Genomic DNA, 14265 nt, shown 5'->3' on the forward strand with positions numbered 1-14265 from the left:
TAAGGGGTCGGCCATAGAGGACTGAGATGAGGAAAAACGTTTTCAGCCAGAGAGTTGTGAATCTGTGGAATTCTCTGCCACAGAAGGCAGTGGAGGCCAATTCTCTGGATGTATTCGAGATAGAGTTAGATTTAGCTCTGAGGGCTAACGGAATCAAGGGAGATGGGGACAAAGCAGGAACGGGTTACTATTTCTGAATGATCAGCCGTGATCATATTGAATGGCGGTGCTGGCTCGAAGGGTCGAATGGCCTCCTCCTGCATTCACTGTAAGGCAGCAACTCTACCGCTGTGCCACTTTGCCGCCCTATGTTTCTAGGTCTTGGTGTTTTCGGGTCAGGAGGAGAAATCATTGGCAGGTAAAGCCAAAAAAAAAAGAAACATTATTTTTTTAAGAACATTTTCAGTTGAGACTTTTTAAAGAAGACACAGAGTGCCTTCCCTTCAAGGCAGGGAACTCTCTGCGTGCTGGCCCCAGAAGCAGATCTACTATCACTCATTACAATGGCTCTTCTACAATCGCTTTTAACCTCGACTCCAACAGCACCATTTCTTACTCTAACTATGCACCAAACATTATTCTATCTCGAATCCTGTATCTGTACAGTGTTGTCGGCTTGATTGTGATCATGTAGAGACCGTCAGATGACTGGATAGCACGCAATAAAAAGCAGTGGAGCTGCTGCCTGACAGCGGATATGATCCTGACAACGGGTGCGGTCTGTACGGAGTTTGTACGTTCTCCCCGTGACCTGCGGGGGTTTTCTCCGGGTGCACCGGTTTCCTCCCACACTCCAATGACGTGCAGGTTTGTAGGCTAATTGGCTTCGGTAAAATTGTAAATTGTCCCTAGTGTGTGTAGGATATTGTTGGTGTGCGGGGATCGCTGGTCGGTTCGGACTCGGTGGGCCGAAGGGCCTGTTTCCGCACTGTGTCTCTAAACTAAACTACCCTAAAATCAGTCTCCTGAATGATTCTAGTAATTTACGTTTTTAGCTTCAGATTTACAGCATTTGCAATTATTTTAGTTCTTGTTTAGAGATACAGCGCGGAAACAGGCCCCTCAGCCCACCGGGTCCACAGCGACCAGCGATCCCCGCACATTACCACTATCTTACCTACACACACTAGGGACAATTTACACTTAAACCAAGCCAATTAACCTACAAACCTGTACAACTTCGGAGTGTGGGAGTAAACCGAAGATCACGGAGAAAACCCACACAGCTCATAGGGAGAACGTGCAAACTTAGGGCAGCACGGTGGTGCAGCGGTAGAGTTGCTGCCTTACAGCGAATGCAGCGCGGAGACTCAGGCTCGATCCTGACTACGGGCGCCGTCTGTACGGAATTTGTACGTTCTCCCGTGACCTGCGTGGGTTTTCTCCGAGATCTTCGGTTTCCTCCCACGCTCCAAAGACGTACAGGTATGTAGGTTAATTGGCTGGGCAAATGTTTAAAAGAATTGTCCCTAGTGAGTGTAGGATAGTGTTAGTGCGCGGGAATCACTGGGCGGCCCGGACCCGGTGGGCCTGTTTCTGCGCTGTATCTCTAAATCTAACTCCAAAACTCCGTACAGACAGCACCCGTAGTCAGGATCGAACCCGGGTCTCTGGCGTTGTGAGGCAGCAACTCTACTGCTGTACCACCGTGCCTGGGGTGTTGGTTGGGGTGTCGAAAATCTGAGTCATTGGAGAAATACATGTTGCAGAAGCTGGAAAATGCAAAACAAGGACAGGAAATTGCTCAGTGCGAGAAAGAAACATCACCATGAACCCGCGCTCCACAAAACTCTTCCCTGCGTGTAATGTTAAACCTGCCGTATTGCAGCGTCGGTGAATTGTATTCTGCAAAATTCATTCCGCCGATCTTCACGGCAACAGCTACAAGTAATTAAAGCATTCACACTGTATTATAAAGAAGCAATAACACCATCACTTCCCCTGCTATTCCCAGCAAGGACACAGTGCTAGAGTAACTCAGCGGGTCAGGCAGCACCTCTGGAGAACACGGGTAGGTGATGTTTCGTAAGGTCATAAGGAACAGGAGTAGAATTAGGCCATTCGTCCCATCAAGTCTACTCCGCCATTCAATCATGGTTGATCTATCTCTCCCTCCTAACCCCAATCTCCTGCCTTCTCCCCGTAACCCCCGGACAACCATACTAATCAAGAATCTATGTATCTCTGCCTCAAAAAATATCCACTGAATTGGCCTCCACAGCCTTGCGTGGCAAAGAATTCCACAGATTCACCACCCTCTGCCTAAAGAAATTCCTCTTCATCTCCTTCCTAAAAGAACTTCCTTTAATTCTGAGGCTGTGACCTCTGGTCCTAGACTCTCCCACTAGTGGAAACATCCTCTCCACATCCACTCTATCCAAGTCTTTCACTATTCTGTATATTCCCCCCCCTCCCCTCATTCTTCTAAACTCCAGCAAGTGCAGGCCCGGTGCTGACAAATGCTCATCATAGGTTAACCTACTCATTCCTGGGATCATTCTTGTAAACCTCCTCTGAACCCATCCTTCCTCAGATAATGATGCCCAAAATTGCTTGCAAGACACTTCTTCAGACTGATTGTAGTGGTGGGGGGGGGGGGGGGGGGGGGAGAGAATAAGCTGGAAAAGGGAAGAGGCTGGGCAAAGATTAGAGATGGACACAGGTGAGGGGGGAGTCGGTTGGTACAGGTAGCTGGTTGGAACAAATGCGAGTGATAAGAACAGGTGTGATACAGGTTTGAAGGCGGGGTGGGGGGGGGAGGGGAGGTGAAAGTAGCAGGAGGGGGGGAGAAGGGGGAGAAATAGGTGCGAGTCCCAGATGAGGGAAAAGGGGGGGGGGCGGGGAAGAGTAGGGTGAGAATGTGAGGGGGGGAGGAGAACACAAACTACCAGCAAATTGTAACTGCCTGCAGTGAGATTCTTCCCCCTCATTACTCTAAGACTGTGAAATGACCCCCAAAGATACAGCCATAATAACCAGGTAGTCCCTGCTTTCCCTCTCTATCCCCTCCCCCTTCCCAGTTCTCCCACTAGTCTTCCTGTCTCCGACTACATCCTATCTTTGTCCCGCCCCCTCCCCTGACATCAGCCTGAAGAAGGGTCTCGACCCAAAACGTCACCCATTCCTTCTCTCCAGAGATGCTGCCTGACCCGCTGAATCACTCCAGCATTTTGTGTCTACCTTCGATTTAAACCAGCATCTGCCGTTTTCCTTTCCTACATAATATTTCTTCACTGGATTCAGAAAGTCGCATTTGAAAGGTTAACTGAATCCATGCACAGCAGTAAAATAAATGGAACTAATCAAATTACAACCAATTGCGAAAAACAATAATTCATTATCTTTTTGAAACCATATATCCATGTAAATACTCCAGTTGAACTCATGAACCATTCTTCATTAATGGGTTGGAAGTACGAGTTTTTGGTTATGCATTTGTTAACATTTTTGATATTTTTATTAATTTATCTATTAAAAAAATGCTTTGTGAAACTAACACTCGTTCTTTTTAAATACCACAATGAAATATTTTCAAAATCATTATAGACCACTTGGGAATAATCCACTATCCAGTAAAGCTTGTCACCATGGCACTTCAGTGTGTAAGGCAGTATTTAATATTACCACAAAAAGTACTGGTATTTATTTATGTAAATGGCAGCATTAATTGTCCAGCTCCGCTTTGAGCTGTGTGTACGTAGAGTCATGGAGTCATACAGCGTAGAAACAGGCCCCTTCGGCCCAACTTGCCCACATGTCCCAGCTACACTAGTCCTCCTGCCCGCGTTTGGCTCATATCCCTCCAAACCTGTCCCATCCACTTGATGAGCCGAATAGCCCTAGTTCTGCTGCTATCACTTATGAACATGAAATTTCCAAAATGGCAGATTTCTGGCAGAAAAAGAGAAACAAATTGCAAAATGGCAAAAATTTATATACCTATCAGCCAAAACATTATGACCTGATGAGCCAAAACATTATGACCACCTGCCTAATATCCTCCGGTGTGCAACCCCCATATGCAGCAGGGTGCGATGCACTGTGTATTGTGACACATTCCTCCCGTGACCACCATTAAGATTTTCTGTGACTTGTGCCACAGTCGACCTTCTGTCGGTTCAGACCAGACGGGATAGCCTTCGTTGCCCTCGCGCATCGATGAGCCTTGGGCGGCCCAACACCCCGTCTGTCGCCGGTTTGTGGTTTGTCCCTCCTCGGACCACTGTCAGTCGGTGCTCACCACTGCTGACCGGGAGCACCCCACAAGCCTTGCCGTTTCAGAGATGCTCTGACCCAGTCGTCTGGCCATAACAATTTGGCCCTTGTCAAAGTCGCTCAGGTCTTTACTCCTGCCATTTCTCCTGCATCCAACACATCAACCTCAAGAACTGACTGTTCACCTGCAGCCTAATATATCCCACCACTTGACAGGTGCCATTGTAACAAGATAATCAATGTTATTCACTTCGCCTGTCAGTGGTCACAATGGTGTATGATTCATGACAAAATTCAGTATTCACCTTCACTTGCACTGAGGACCTTACCAGATGGAAATATTCTCACACAGATTCTGAATTTCATTAGCCAAGCAACAAATCAAGGTTCCACAACCACAATAATTAGATTGATGTTACAATACAGTACTTTGAATGCACCATTGATATTAATATGTGGCTTTATTACTGAGAAAACAAATACAAATCATGTTTACACGATGCACATTCTTCCTGTAAACACTGGGGCATCATTAAACAAATGTAATAGACATTGCATTATAGACACAAAATGCTGGAGTAACTCAGCGGTCAGACAGCATCTCTGGAGAAAAGGAAAAGGTGACTTTTCAGGTGGAGACCCTTGTTCAGACTGAGAGTCAGGGGAGAGGAAAACGAGACAGGCTAGATGCAGGGAAAACGTTCCCCATGGTGGGGGAATCCGGAACCAGGAGCCACAGTGTAAGAATAAAGGGTAGGCCATTTAGGACAGATGAGGAAAAAAAAATTCAGTCAGAGAGTTGTGAACCTGTGGAATTCGCTACCACAGAAGGCAGTGGAGGCCATTTCACTGGATGTATTCAAGAGAGAGCTCTTAGGGCTAACGGAATCAAGGGATTTGGAGAAAAAGCAGGAACAGGGTACTGATTCTGAATGCTTAGGGAAAAAAACTTCAGATGCTGGTTTAAATCGAAGGTAGACACAAAATGCTGGAGTAACTCAGCGGGTCAGGCAGCATCTCAGGAGAGAAGGAATGGGTGACGTTTCAGGTCGAGACCCTTCTTCAGACTGAAGGGTCCTCGACCCAAAACGTCACCCATTCCTTTCTCTCCCGAGATGCTGCCTGACCAGCTGAGTTACTCCAGCATATTGTGTCTACTGATTCTGGATGATCAGCCATGATCATATTGAATGGCGGTGCTGGCTCGAAGGCCGAACGACCTACTCCTGCAACTTATTTTCTATGTTTCAATATAGATGGTGATGTAGAGGGATATGGAACAAATGAATGAAAGCTGTGTAAAAAAGACCCGAAACGTCACCCATTCCTTCTCTCCAGAGATGCTGCCTGTCCCGCTGAGTTACTCCAGCCCTCTGTGTCTATATTCAGTTTAAGCCAGCATCTGCAGTTCCTTCCTCGACATTGCAGTATGTTTCAAAAGTAGTTTACGTTCAGGAAGAAGGCTTGTCGCTGATTTCTTCACGGACCGATAAAGATTCAGCGATTAATGCGAGTGTCAAACATATCCCAGAATGAAAACTTAAAGCCACAAACACAAACTTCACAGTTGTTTTAGCTTAGTTAGAGATACAGGGCAGAAACAGGCCCTTCGGCCCACCGAGTCCATGCCAACCAACGATCACTCTGTACACTAACACTATCCTACACACACAAAGACACGAGGGAGAAATTACAATATTTACTGCTGCCAATTAACCTGCAAACCTGCACGTCTTTGGTCTGTGGGAGGACGCCAGAGAAAAACCCACGCAGGTCATGGGGAGAACGTACAAACTCCGTACAGACAGCACCTGGTGGTCAGGATCGAACCTGGGTCTACGGCGCTGCATTCGCTGTAAGACATCAACTCTACCGCTGCGCCACGTTCAAACATCCCCACCAAGACTAAAGTCATAAGTTCACAAGTTATAGCAGCAGGATTAGACCATTCGGCCCATCGAGTCTTGACCTCTCACTGGCAATGAGTTCCACAGATTAGCTACCCTCTGACCAAAGAGGTTTCCTCCTCACCTCATTTCTAAAAGAGCGCCCTTTAATTCTGAGGCTGTGGACCTCTGGTCCTAGACTCTCCCACCAGTGGAAACATCCTCTCCACATCCACTCTATCTGTGCCTTTCATTATACTGCAAGTTTCAATGAGGCCCCCGCTCAACCTTCTAAACTCCCAGCAAGTACAGGCCCAGTTCTGTCAAACGCTCAACATATGCTAAGTCAATAGACAATAGGTGCAGGAGTAGGCCATTCGGCCCTTCGAGCCAGCACCGCCATTCACCGTGATCATGGCTGATCAGAAGCCGGCCTCTCTCACAACCAAGTTTCACAAAACACAAACAGCTGAAGAAAACCCCCGAGCTATCTGAAAACACGGCGGATTTGCTCAGGGTTTTTTTTAAACCAAAAATAATTTCAATCAATTATTTCCAAAAATGATATGTACAATGCAAACAATAACAAACAAACCCACCACCAGAATGCAAAGTAAAACAAATATTCTTAATACTGAATAAACGATTACACAACTAGATCGCCATCCTCATTGAGGGCTACATCCCCACCCCCCCCCCCCCCCCCCCCCCCCCCCCCCCCCCCCCCGGTGCCCAGCGGTCCCGGAAATCCGACAGGGCGCCCGTGGACAGCGCGTAGTCCCTTTCTAAAACCACCCGGGCACGGACGTAACCCCAGAAAAGGGGCGGGCAACCAGGGCAGCCGGCTCGGGCAGAGGCCTCTACCACCTGGCACCCCGACTCTGAATCGCTCTGTTGTCTTGCCCACAATCACAAAGGCTGAGAACCGGGTCAAAAGCACCAGAGGAGAAAGAAAACCACCTCCTACCTTCACAATTGGCCGCGTCGCCCTGCAGTGGGCACGAAGCCTTTCTTGCACATGCACACGGCTCTGGTGTTCAGATCCAGCACTCAGAGTTCTCACCACACTGATGTCCTTCTGCGCAGAAATCGTGGCCTGCAAAATAAGGTCATGGTTAGGCCACGGGAGGCCGCAGAAGAGTAGAGAAAAACAGCTGGATCATTTACGCTAATGATTCCTAAAAAAAGGTTGATTTGCAAATTGAACTGGTAGTGAGGAAGGCAAATGCAATGTTAGTATTTAGTATGGACAATAAATATACAATACAAATACAATATATCTTTATTGTCATTGTACAGGGGTACAACGAGATTGGGAATGCGCCTCCCATACGATCCAATAATTTAATTAGCTAGTCAGTATTAATATAAACAACCCAATTAAACAAATACAAAATGAAAAGAGGGATGTGATGCTGAGGCTTTATAAGGCACTGGTCAGACCACACTTGTAGCAACGCGAGAATAAATTTGGTCCCCATATTCGAGCAGTTTTTAAGGCAGGGATTAACAGATAGATACTTGATTGGTAAGGGTGTTCAGGGATTATGGGGAGAAGGCAGGAGAATGGGGTTGAGCGGGAAAGATCAATCAGCCACGATTGAATGACGGAGTAGACTTGATGGGCCGAATGACCAAATTTTGCTCCTATGACTAATGAACTTATGAAGGTAGGTTGGAACATTGGGACTGCACCCTAGCTTATGGGAGAACTGGTCAATAGCTTGATAACAGCTTGGAAGAAACTGTTCCGTTCTTTCGGGCTACTTCCCAATGGGAAAAGGTGTAAGAGGGAATAGCCAGGGTGAAAAAGGTCCTTGCTTTTGCAAGGCCATGTGAAGTGTAGATGGAGTTGATGGTGGGGAGTCTGGTCTGTGTGCTCCGAATCAAAGAAGGCTTCTTGTCCAATAATGACAAGGGCATTGCAGTAATAACGTCTAACAAGGGCAGGACCTGGACCGTGAATGGTAGGCCTCTGGGGAGTGTTGTACAGCAGAGGGATCTAGGAGCGCAGGTGCATGGTTCCTTGAAGGTCGAGTCGCGGGTAGATAAGGTGGTCATAAAGGCTTTTGGCACACTGGCCGGCGGGTCAAGCAGCATCTGTGGAGCGAGTGGGCAGGCAATGGGTTCTTGCACACATTGGTGAAAGGGAGATGGGCACAAGGAACGAGCCGCCAGTAGATAGATGCACAGTCTCTTGCCCAGAGTAGGTGAATCGAGGACCAGAGGACATAGGTTTAAGGTGAAGTGGAAAAGGTTTAATAGGAATCCGAGGGGTAACTTTTTCCACACAAAGGGTGGTGGGTGTAGGGAACAAGCTGCCAGAGGAGGTAGTTGAGGCTGGGACTATCCCAACATTTAAGAAACAGTTAGACAGGTTACATGGATAGGACAGGTTCAGAGGGATATGGACCAAACGCAGGCAGGTGGGACTTGTGTAGCTGGGACATGTTGGCCGGTGTGGGCAAGTTGGGCCGGAGGGCCTGTTTCCACACTGTATATCACTCTAAATGTATGTGGTTAACAACATATTTATCAAAGAGCTGGTATTTGCAACTGACAGCTCTTCAACGAACAGGTTTGTCTACTTAAATCAAGATTCACGATAACATAACGATAATGGGAATTGGAGAATCAGACACAGCAAACAGCACATCCTGTTCTGAAAATTGCAATTTTACAGTCATTAGTTCAGGTAATGGAGGAGCAGAGTGTTCAGTAATTCAATGCTCATTTTTACAAAATTAAATCGCTTTTTGAATCATGTCAATGGATTTCACAAAAACCCTTAAAGTTATATTGTTCCACTCACACAGTCATTCAGCATGGAAACAGGCCCTTCGGCCCAACTTGCCCACACTGGCCAACATGACCCAGCTACACTCATTTTTCTCAGTAGACATATTATTGAGTGTCTGTGCACATCAATGAAACAGTGATTAGCGATCTCTTCACTGCCGTTGTCTCGATAGTCAGCTATTCTACGTTACAAGTACAAGTTACGCTTTGTACGCGGAAACAGGCCCTTCGGCCCACCGAGTCTGTACTGACCAGTGGTACCCACACACTAACACTATCCTACACTCATTAGGGACAATTTACACATACACCGAGCCAACTGACCTACAAACCTGTACGTCTTGGGAGCGTGGGAGGATTTCGGAGATCCCGGAGAAACCCCATGCAGGTCAGAAGGGGAGAACCTACAAACTCCGTACAGACAGTACCCGTGGTCAGGATCGAACCCTGGTCTCTGGCGCTGTAAGGCAGCAACTCTACTGCTGCGCCACCGTGCGGCCTGCCGTGTGTGCGTGTGCATGTGCGTAATAATGAACTTTTAACATACACCGATATGCCAAAACATTAGGACCACCTGCCTAATATGCTATTGGTCCTCCGTGTGCAGCCCCATACGCAGCAGGGTGCGATGCACTGTGTAATGTGACACATTCCTCCCATGGCCACCATTAAAATTTTCTGTGACTTGTGCCACAATAGACCTTCTGTCGGTTCGGACCAGACAGGATAGCCTTCGTTGCCCTCGTTCATCGATGAGCCTTGGGCGCCCAACACCCTGTTGCCGGTTTGTGGTTTGTCCCTCCTCGGACCATTCATGGTAGGTACTCACCACTGCTGACCGGGAGCACCCCACAAGCCTTGCCGTTTCAGAGATGCTCTGACCCAGTCATCTGGCCATAACAATTTGGCCCTTGTCAAAGTTGCTCAGGTCTTTACTCCTGCCCATTTCTCCTGCATCCAACACATCAACTTCAAGAACTGACTGTTCACTTGCTGCCTAATATATCCCACCCCTTGACAGGTGCCATTTGTAACAAGATAACCAATGTTATTTACTTCACCTGTCAGTGGTCATAATGTTTTGGCTGATCGGTGTATATCACAGTGAACGCTTTTTGTTTGTAAAACAGCACCTGCAGTTCCTTTTTATCTCATCCACTTATATAAATGTGCTTGTCAAACAAGCAAACCAAAACATCATTATCTTAAACTATGGGCGGCACGGTAGCGCAGCGGTAGAGTTGCTGCTTTACAGCGAATGCAGCGCCGGAGACTCAGGTTCGATCCTGACTACGGGTGCTGCACTGTAAGGAGTTTGTACGTTCTCCCCGTGACCTGCGTGGGTTTTCTCCGAGATCTTCGGTTTCCTCCCACACTCCAAAGACGTACAGGTATGTAGGTTAATTGGCTGGGTAAATGTAAAAATTGTCCCTAGTGGGTGCAGGATAGTGTTAATGTACGGGGATCGCTGGGCGGCACGGACTTGGTGGGCCGAAAAGGCCTGTTTCCGGCTGTATATATATGATGATATGATATGATAAACCTTCCAATGCATTTGATTTAACCCCCTTCCTGCTAATTGCTTTTATACATGCAGCCAGATGCTTAGTTTATTGCATCTCTGGGAAATGGAATCTCTGGAGAAATTAAACCCTATATTTTGCAAAAACACTCATTCCTGACTATCCCCGATGAGACTAATTATTCCCAGTGGCACCTGATGGTGTGTGTTGTGAACAGAGTGAATGGAATCTTTTGATTAGTAATTGTTATTACTAATGGGGAAACTACAGGAACCTAATTACCACTGGACAAGTATTTTCTTGTTGCTGATGTACTAAAGGCCGAGGAATAATCTTTCTTAAATCCAACGAGAAGACATTGACAGGAACAATAACAGAGAGGAATGGAGTTCGCATTAATTTCATAATGGTGGCCGAGTTTCATAAGGTCATAAGTGCTAGGAGCAGAATTAGGCCATTCGGCCCACCATATCTACTCCGCCACTCAATCATGGCTGATCTATCACTCCCTCCTGACTCCATCACCCCTGCCTATTCCCCATAACCTCTGACACACGTACTAAACAAGAATTAAGTTTGTTCTTAACACAAAATCGTTTCATCCTCTTTGCAGTCAGGAAGACACCATCTAAATCAAACAAAATAGTTGAAGGAACATTGTTGGTTATCAATTCAGTGATGCAGCGGTAGAGTTGCTGCCTCACGGCACCAGAGACCCGGGTTCCATCCTGACTCTGGCTGCTGCCCGTACGGAGTTTGGACGTTCTCCCCGTGACCTGCGTGGGTTTTCTCCAGGAGCTCCGGTTTCCTCCCACACTCCAAAGATGCACTGGTTTGTCGGCGAAGGTAGACACAAAATGCTGGAGTAACTCAGCGGGTCAGGCAGCATCTCAGGAGAGAAGGAATGGGTGACGTTTTGGAATGGGTGACTCTTCTTCAGACGAATGTAGGCGAATTGGCTTTGGTGAAATTGTAAATTGTCCCCGGTGTGTGTAGAATAGCTTTAGAGTGTGGTGGATCGCTGGGCGTCGTGGACTGCGCGCTGTATCTCTAAACAAAATTAAAGATATATGAACTGCGGATTGACATCATTGGCCTTCCTTCTGTGCTAAGCACACCTCGTCCGCTCGCTCCCTTACGCATGGTAGCACAGCAGGGGCAGCGGCTGGAATCATAGAGTGATACAGCGTGGAAACAGGCCCTTCGGCCCAACTTTGCCCACATTGGCCAACATGTCCCAGCTACCTTAGTCACACCTGCCTGCGTTTGGCCCCAACTTGTCCTATCCATGTACCTGTCTAACTGTTTCTTAAACATTTTGGGATCGTCTCTGCCTCAACTACCTCCTCCGGCAGCTCGTTCCATGCACCCAAACATGAAACAAAACATTGCCTGCCCACTCGCTCCACAGATGCTGCCTGACCCGTCGAGTTCCTCCAGCACTTTGTGCTTTTTTTTCTCAAGGTCCGAGCATCTGCAGTCTCTTGCGCCTCCATATCTAGCGTGATATTCCATTGGAATAAATGGATTTTTCTTGCCATATTAAAATTGTAACCCTTCCCGACGCGTATAATCCAGGCAGCAGATGAAGGCTGTTTTGTTAACATTAAAATATGAATAGCAATCAGCACCAAAGTGCTGGCATACACGCTCTGAGAATAGAGGAAACGAGCATTTTATTCAAGTAAAGAAATGAGTTGATGTGTAACAAGCGCACGAACAGCATTACCAGGACATTACTCTTCGAATATAATTTCATTGCTACAATTGCAGAGAAAACCATTTCAATTCTGAGCATTTATTATTGCAATGGTCCCGCATAGTAAATGGAAATGAGAGACCTGGGAATAGACTTACTTAACGTCCTAACAGAAGATGATCAAATTGTTTAAAGAAAAATGCAGACAAATCACGAGGAAAACATAATACAAAAGCAGGAAGTAATATTCATTTAAATCTTCGAGACTCAAGATAATTTGTTTCCAAGTCAGTTCTATGGGTTTTGACAAGACTGATGAAAGAAGTGTATGTGGGTCTTGCAGGTTCTGAGAGGGGCAGGGGATGGGGGGGGGGGGGGGGGTGGGTGAGGAGTGTTTTATAACACTCTTGCCAATTACAAAGTTAGTCTTTAGAGTTTTAGGCTTCGGAGGTACGGCGCGGAAACAGGCCCTTCGGCCCACCGAGTCCGTGCCGACCAACAATCACCCCGTACGTACGCTGGCACTATCCTACACTATTCTACACACCAAGGACAGTTTATAATTTTACCAAAGCCAATTAACCTACAAACCTGTACGTCTTTGGAGTGTGGGATGAAACAGGAGCGCCCGGAGAAAACCCACGCTGGTCACGGGGAGAGCGTACAAACTCCGTACAGACAGCACCCGTCGACAGGATCGAACCCGGTTCCAGTTTCCTCCTCGTATCAAAGACGTGCAGGTCTTTGATACGGAGATGAGGAAAAACTTTTTCAGTCAGAGAGTTGTAAATCTGTGGAATTCTCTGCCTCAGAAGGCAGTGGAGGCCAATTCTCTGAATGCATTCAAGAGAGAGCTGGATAGAGCTCTTAAGGATAGCGGAGTCAGAGGGTATGGGGAGAAGGCAGGAACGGGGTACTGATTGAAAATGATCAGCCATGATCACATTGAATGGCGGTGCTGGCTCGAAGGGCCAAATGGCCTCCTCCTGCACCTATTGTCTATTGCCTGTTGGTCAGTTGGTTTCTGTAAATTGTCCCTCATGTGTAAGATAGAACGAGAGTGCAGGGTGATCGCTGGTCGGCACGGACTCAGTGGGCTGAAGGGCCTGCTTCCAACTAAACTAATACTGGATTCTTCTGAAGAAGGGTCTCGCCCCGAAACGCCACCCATTCCTTCTCTCCAGAGACGCTGCCTGTCCCGCTGAGTTACTCCAGCACTTTGTGTCTGTCTTCGGTGTAAACCAGCGTCTGCAGTTCCTTCCTGCACACTTCAACTGGACTCAGCAGTCCCAAAGGCTATCTTATTTTTCATTGGACAAACAGCTTCAGAAAAGGCTGGAAACATGTTATCAAACAGAGCCAAGGGCAGCATCTCGGGGAATCAGTCGAACGTGAGGGGATCTTCAAAGTGTTTCTTCAAGCAGGTGACGACCAGCAATCGACATTCAATCAGCTCTCCTCTATCTCCATCAGTAAGACTGGGCCTTGGGCATTTGCATCATAAACACTCTTGGCAGCACAGCAGAAGTCACACAAACTGAACCAGACCCTTTGCTAAACTATTCTTGGACGACTGTGTCTTTTCGTTTCGAGATACAGCAGGGAAACAGGCCCTTCGGCCCACCGAGTCCGCGCCCACCATCGATCACTCCGTACACTGACACTGTCCTGCACGCACGAGGGAGAATTTACAATATTTACCGCAGCCAATTAACCTGCAAACCTGCACGTCTTTGGTCTGTGGGAGGAAACCAGAGCAACCGGAGAAAACCCACTTGGTCACGGGGAGAAGGTACAAACTCCATACAAACAGCACCTGTAGTCAGGATCGAACTTGGGTCTCTGTAAGGCAGCAACGTTACCGCTGCGCCACCGGGTACCGGTTTAAGGTGAATGGGGGAAGATTTAATAGGAACCTGAGGGGGTGACATTTTTTTTACACACAAAGAGCGGTGGGTATATGGAAAGAGTTGCCTGGAGGAGGTAGTTGAGGGGGAGGTAGATGAAGGAGGTACAATCATCACACTTGAAACATTAGGACAGGTTTAGAGGGATATGGGCAAAATGTGGGCAGGCAGGACTTGTGTAGGTGGGGCATGTTGGGCGACGTGGGGAAGTTGAGCTGAAGAACCCATTTGCACAA

The 14265-nt window shown here is 47.3% G+C and overlaps 1 protein-coding gene across 1 annotated transcript in view; it reads right to left on the reverse strand.

The window, feature by feature from the left end:
- Positions 1 to 14265, reverse strand: part of LOC144602176 (protein kinase C-binding protein NELL1-like) — a 452218-nt gene that overhangs the window by 289530 nt on the left and 148423 nt on the right. The window contains exon 12 of the mRNA XM_078414912.1: positions 7069 to 7197. Within this exon, the coding sequence (XP_078271038.1) occupies positions 7139 to 7197 (59 nt within the window). The 3' untranslated portion in view covers positions 7069 to 7138. The remainder of the gene's footprint in view (positions 1 to 7068; positions 7198 to 14265) is intronic.

Source organism: Rhinoraja longicauda, chromosome 18, assembly GCF_053455715.1.
Source record: "Rhinoraja longicauda isolate Sanriku21f chromosome 18, sRhiLon1.1, whole genome shotgun sequence".
In the NCBI taxonomy this organism is placed as follows: Eukaryota; Metazoa; Chordata; class Chondrichthyes; order Rajiformes; family Arhynchobatidae; genus Rhinoraja; species Rhinoraja longicauda.